Source organism: Stigmatopora nigra, chromosome 8, assembly GCF_051989575.1.
Source record: "Stigmatopora nigra isolate UIUO_SnigA chromosome 8, RoL_Snig_1.1, whole genome shotgun sequence".
Lineage (NCBI taxonomy): Eukaryota > Metazoa > Chordata > Actinopteri > Syngnathiformes > Syngnathidae > Stigmatopora > Stigmatopora nigra.
In genome coordinates, this window is record NC_135515.1 from 13921545 (window position 1) to 13928608 (window position 7064).

The window sequence follows — 7064 nt, forward strand, 5'->3', positions numbered from 1 at the left end:
AAGGACCCCGAGCTGCCCTAGGTTTCTGAATGAGAAATAAAATATATACTAACCTGCCTTTTAATGAAAACAATGGACAACAGGAAATTTATAAGTATGAAAATGTAATTTTTGTCATTAAAAAGCATCAGGTTCTCATTAAGATAGATTTATTTCTTTTTTCCAATTGAATAATTTGATATGTTGGATTTACAAAGACGGCATATCAACTTGCTTATGCCATTGACCCTAATAATATGCTTTTGATTCATACAGTATCTCAGAAATACCACGTGCGATGATTTTTCTCAAGATTTTCCCTTCAAAGTAACACATTCGTACTCCCTATTAAAACCATTAATATGAGGGTGAAAATTGAGTCAGGGGATACCTTATTCGCGTGAAATAGTAAAATTCAACAATTTTAAGGGTGCAACATTTCGCTGTGCGGATTATATGCAAGTAAATATGGTATGTTATTTTTGTTTACATTTTATATAGATTTTTGCGCAAATCACATTCATCCCTGATAAAAGAATAAAACTACTAAAATGGGACACGGGTACTCCTGAAATGGGGTTGACGGAGGTTGACGGAGGTTGGCAGCTCTGCATCGCTATAATATTGAAAGTGACGACTCCTTGACATGGCCTCTCTGTACTGAACGACAAGATTGACTGTTACTCCTTTGAAGTTTAATTTAATGCTGAGTTGTTTTTAATTCATAATTTGAAATATTTTTTTGTGTTTGTGTGCTTTGTCTGTTGCCTAACATTAGCTACATATTTACACCTATTGCACCTGAAACGAATAAGAAATGTTTTTGCATGTTATTCACTTTTAGCAATAAATAATTTTCTTATCGCTTTCTCTCATTTTTGTGTTTCATATACATATGATATTAAATATTAATATGCACATTTCTCACATGATCGTAAAAATAATTTATAATAATCATTATCCAAACATCTTATAGTACAGAACGTCTGTTAAAAAAAATTGTTACCAGCCTCTCAGTTCTCTTTGTGTATCACTTCGGCTGGAAGATAGGCACCCACCATATCAGCATTGATGTTGACGTGTGGAAAAAGCCACCCAATCTCATCCCGTTCGACTAATTAAGGCAAACTTTTAATTTCCTCCTCCTCGTCCACGTGTTTCTGCAGCCCCACTGGCAAACGGGAGCAATTTCCAGCTTTCTCAAACATCAGTTAATTGTTCCGAAAACCACTCTAGCTTTGTTTTTAGCTAGAAAATGGCAATATAGCATGATTGAAAGCAAAAAAGGGGAAATTTGCTTGCAACCCCTTCCCCCACCCATCTTAACAGACATTAGTGTCACTTTTAACATCCTAATAATACTTAAACTTGAGTAATCCTATTAAGACCATAGGTCTCTTGAATGTGAAGGAGGACATAAAGGCTCAGAGTGCAGTTATTAAACAAGCAGCAAGTTAGAGTAAATTCATATCATTATTCACTATATTATATACATGTACATTTGCTTGTCCTATATTATAAGCAATAGGTCTAATGTAAGTACGTTTGTCTCTTTCAGGTTATTCCACTAAATCGGACGCTGGTGGAGAAGGGCTTGGGTGTATGGGTGGATAGCTTTTGAACCATCACTGCTTGAAGATACATCAATTGATGGTTGTTTGTTTTTTTCTTTGTTTCTCAGTTCCTTTTTTTTTGGCTCTCTTAAAGAGCAAAGAGCCCAAAGAAACTAAAAAGCTACATGTGAATAGGGGAAAATGGTCTATAATGTAACTTAAATAAAGGTTTATCCCATATTTCTCTTCCCCAACCTTACATTTTGCACTAGGGTTTTGGCCAACATTCAGTCATCATACTGTGTGATCAGTCAGATTGTTTAGATCGATGTAAACCATAATTCTAAACTCAGTGAGCTGTTGAGATCAGTACATTTCAAGATTTTTCAACACTCGGCTGGGACAATAATTTTATTAGGCTGAGTTAATGGGAATATTAGTACTCGGCATGAAGAAGATCACCTGTCTTGGAAATAGCTGTGCTTCAAATTTGATTGGACTAATGCACTGGATGGTCAACCTCTACCCTGAGATCCTGTTGACTTTGTGGTAATGCTGTTCTCTGCATTTGTGCTCCAGGCTGTGTGCCGGCTATCAGGGAATCTTTTTGACCAAATCTTTGCGACTTTTCCATTCACACGACCAATCCAAGTTTTAAGATTAGTTAATGATTTGATAATAGCTTTATTTAATTTAAGTCTGGGCTTTGTGTTACAATGCCGCAAGATTCTAATAATCTATTAAGATGGCAAGACAATATAAATCAGTTGTTCTTAACCTGGGTTTGATCGAATCCTATGGGTTCGGTGAGTTGGTCTCGGGTTGTGGATTTCATCTGTTGTTGTACCTTCAGATTTTTTCACTGCAAAGTGTGCCACGGGTCAAAAATGGTTGGGAAACCCTGCCTTGAGAGATATAGAACTGTGCTACTAGAGCTGGACAATATGACACAAACTTTTATCACAATTTAAAAGACAAAATATGTATCAGTCTTACTATTAATTAGCACTAACTATCACATCATTTTTCTTTAAAATTTGAAATGACAAACCTCTGTGAATAACTAACTAAATTACATTCCTCCTTAATCTCTCACGAAAGTAACTGTTACTTTATTTTCTAAGAAGGGAATATAAAATATGATTTTAAAAGGTGTTTTTGTTATTCGGTGGCGCAATAAAGTCAGACTGCCCCTTACACTATGAAGACTAATAAAACCTGCAGAAATTTTGACAGGCATATTTGTTTTTATAAATTTACCTTCAAACCAAAAGTTGCTGCCCAATATGAAATCTATAAAATACAGTCATCCCTTGAATATTGCGGTTATTGTAGACCAGAAATGGCTGTGATGAACAAAAAACTGCGAAGTGGAATCACCCCCAATATTACTACCACAATACATGCTTACATGCCTATATAAATATCCAAGTACACAAGTATAATTATCCAAAAATATATTTATTAAATATAATAACAATGCACATCAAATAACTAATATTAATATATGAATATAATCTATATATAAAAACATGTAAATACTTAAGGTGCTATACTTGGTAAAAATAATTCCTCCACTTTAAATGAATTAAATTATTATAAAATCCATAATGTGGATTTTGTGTAGAGGCCCTTGAATGCACGATTAACCAACCCCCTGATCCATAGGTTGTATCAGTGAAGTCATGACCCTACCAGGGACACAAGATCCCAGACAACATAGCTCCAAGGATTACTGGGACACAAACCCCACCACCACAATAAGCTAATGAGTCATCATTATTGGGGATCCTTGGCGGTCCGATCACCGGTTGCAGAAATTGGGTCTTGATACTTGGAATGTGACCTCAAGATGGGAAAGAGCCTGAGCTAGTGCGTGAGGTTGAGAAATTCCAGCTCGACATAGTCGATCGGGCTCACCTCTACGTACAGCTAGGGTTCCGGTACCATTCCTCTCGAAGGTGGTTCGGCACTCTTCCACTCCGGAGTGAGAGGCGCCGAGCGGGTGTGGCCATAGTTGTTGCCCCCTGGCTAGAGGATAGCATCCCTCCATCTTCGGGTGGGGTATGGGACCGGACTTGTTTGTGGGTATCCAACAAACAAATTCCTTTTTTGGAGTCCTTGGAGAGGGTGCTGAAGACTGCCCCTTCTGGGGACTCCCTCGTTCTGCTGGTGGACTTCAATGCTCATGTGGTTAATGATAGTGAGACCTGGAGGAGAGTGATCGGAAAGATCGGTGCAGCGTCTGCAGTGATGTTGATTCTGCACCGGTCCATAGTGGTGTAGAAGAAGCTGAGCCAAAAGGCGAGGTTCTCTATCTATCAGTGAATCTATATTCCCACCCTAATCTATGGTCACGAGCTGTGGGTCACGTCCGAACGAAGAAGGTCCCAGATACAAGCGGCTGAAATGAATCCCCCGCATGATGTCTGGACTCTCCCTTAGAGATAAGTTTGATTATCCTCTGAGTAGAGCCGTTGCTCCTCTGGCTCGAGAGGAGCCAGATGAGTTGGCTTGGGTATCTGATCAGAACCCCGGCAGTGTACCAGCCACGTCCCACTGGGAGGAGTTCCCGGGGTCGACCTTGGACACCTCAATTAACCTTTTTGCTGCTAAATGGTCTGCAGATGAGGCTTTTTCATGAAGCGAAACACTTTTTAAACCATACCTTTTCTTGAAGTTTTTAAACCAGCCCTTTCCTGCAGAAAAATCACGAGGCTCACTCGCGTCACTGGTACTTGGCTGAGGCTCACAATCATGGTTTTCGTCAGGAGCTAGCGTACAAGGTCTTGGCTTTGTTTCTTATCATGTTTTTATCCAATGGATTGTTTTTCAGCCAGCATTCTGAGACCCAGACTGATAGGGCATTCTCCATCTTGGCGAGGATTTTATTCCTCATATTTTCTAATCGCTTGGTGTCCTTTTAAAAAGGATATTCTGGCCGTATTTTTAATGTTGGCCTCTTACTGTTTTATGTAATGCACGGTTTATTCGTTGATGTTGTAATGGTGCGCTACATTTGGCATACTTTTTGCCCCCCTTCAGCATGTTGAGCAACTTTACGTTTTCGGTTATGGTCATCTTTTGTTTTTTTCTTCGCTTCATTTGATACCTTCAATGATGCTGGGCACTTGAGGCGTTTTAAGTCGTGATTTAAAATCTAAATAGATGCTTAATTCACTCAAGGATAGTCTCTGTATGTACGCGATGCAAAATGCATTCCGCTGGAACATGAAAAGACCATGCCGTGGGCTTTGCACCTATTTATAGTTTTTGGCGTGCTCTTCTTTGGTGCTCACACCCAACCATTTCAGCACAGAAGATGCGGTGCTCTCACTTATGCATTTTTCACCGCCATTTATCTGTTCCGGTTGTAAGTTTTTTTAATAGCAGAAAGAATTCCGCGATGTAGTGAATTCGGGTAAGTTCAAGCCGCGAAGTGAAGAAAGAACACTAATGAACACCATCACCATTGGCAAACACCATTTACAGCCTCACAAAAAGAACATGTAAACTTACCTTTCATATGGCCATTTACAAAAAATAAAATAAAAAGAAATACAAATTTGGATGAACTTAACCCATGTTTACCAAAGATAACAAGTTTTAGATTTTTTGCAACGTTTTCAGAACATTTACATCGAAGAGGGAAACACCTTGATATCAAGTAAGAAAAATATTACAGGCTTTCCCCAAACAGGGACAATGGGTTAATGGCATTTTCATGTAGGCTGCTCATTCCATGGGTATTTACGTAGCATAAAAAAATAAGAAAACACCAGGGAGAATTAACTTTTACATTTTAGTGGATCGGATCTGTGTTGTCCTGCATCTCATAATTGCTTATTTTGGCCATGTTATTGTCCTCTTGTGTTCATGCTCCGTAGTAGCCCTCTATTGCTGACCTAAAAATGTTTTCTTTATCATCCTGCTCCTGAGTTATCATGTCACAACAGTGCCCCCGTTCTCTTGAGGGTCGTGAGGTGTAATTGCAGTTTAAAAGTATCGTTTATTTGCTAGTTTTAATTATTGTTGAGAAAAAGTCACGATAATTATCGTTATTGTTCTATCGCCCAGCTCTGCTACTTAACTAAACTATATGGTGAACTACTAAATTTACATTGTGGTTTAAATCCCTAGGAAAATTGATTGAAGTACAGTTTGAGTATGGCATTAATGGATTGTCAGACTACAAGAGGAGTCATTCCTATGCATTGTGGCTTACTTTAGATTGATAACAGGCCTTTAACTGCGATCTCCCAATTGCAATGCATATTTCAATGCTGGAAGTTTAGATGAAATTCATAACATGTATGCAGGATTTGTAAAATGTATCTGTTTTTTGGAGTTCAGTAGCTAAAAAACTGATTTGTGTATGACTGTTCATTCTCATCTAGTTTAAAAGAGGAAAAGCAATCATAAAATCACACTACAGGAATACCTTGAGATATGAGCTTAATACGTTTTGGGACAAAGCTCTTATTTCAGTTTACTCGTATCTGAAATCAAGTTTTCCCATAGATAATAACAAAATACAAATTAATACGTTCCCACTAAGGGGAAAAAAAACAAAACGGGATATTACAATGAAAAAACATTTTGATTTGTTCTAATTCACCGCCTACTCACAAAGTAACAAGTACCCATCTAGACGTTATGATCTTCAATACTAAAATGTGACATTTTGCAATACGGGCAGACAGTAGAGCGGGGTGCTCGGAGGAGGTAGAGAGAAAGGGACAGGAGAAAGACTTAACGGCAACACGCTCATGACATAAAAACTTTACATTTTAATTATTTTAGATTACTATTAGCACGGAGTTTGCATGTTCTCCCTGGGATTGCGTGGGTTTCCCCCGGGTACTCCGGTTTTCTCCCACATTCCAAAAACATGCATTGTAGGCTGATTGGACACTCTAAATTACCCCTAGGTATGGGTGTGAGAGTGCATGGTTGTCTGTCCCTTTGTGCCCTGCTATCGGGTGGCCACCAATTCTGGGTGTCCTCGCCTCTGGCATGGAGTCAGCTGGGATTGGCTCCAGCATCCCCCGCGACCCTAATGAGGATAAAGCGAATCAGAAAATGAGATGAGATGAAATGAGATTCATAGACTTAAAAATAAGTTTTAATCTCACGTTACACTAAATTTAAACCTTATTATTCGCTAACCGAGTGAAAGATGTTAATGTATTAGGAACTTCCTGGCTTCTCCATGGCTCCAAACCGAGTGTTCCTTTTTTAAAATTATCGAACCGACCGCGAGTCTCTTTGAAGGATCTTTTACAAATGCTAGCGTTGCTTTCAAGTACACGTGGATTCCGCTAGCTTTTTTGCAGATTATCGACTCGATCATGACCCCGATATTCATAGTTATCTTTATGCGAAGGAGGTGTGGTGATAAAGACAGCGATGCTGTTCTCATAAGCAGCCTCTCGCATATGGTCATATCTGAAATTTGTCTCGTATCTCAAGGCAAAAATGTGCTCTGAATTTTCCCCAGTTCTCAAAATTTCTTGAATGTTTGGACACTTG

General features: G+C 38.8%; 1 protein-coding gene across 3 annotated transcripts in view; it reads left to right on the plus strand.

Moving 5' to 3' along the window:
* The window catches only part of akap1b (A kinase (PRKA) anchor protein 1b), a 43361-nt gene that overhangs the window by 33760 nt on the left and 2537 nt on the right, over positions 1-7064 (plus strand). Inside the window, exon 11 of one of the 3 annotated variants that reach the window (XM_077722156.1) lies at positions 1538-1632. The exons of 1 other annotated variant lie outside the window; for it this stretch is intronic. In XM_077722156.1, coding sequence (XP_077578282.1) covers positions 1538-1600 — 63 coding nt within the window. In that variant the 3' untranslated portion in view covers positions 1601-1632. Of the gene's footprint in view, positions 1-1537; positions 2764-7064 lie in introns of those variants that run through there. One more of the 3 variants, XM_077722155.1, reaches the window with a different exon arrangement.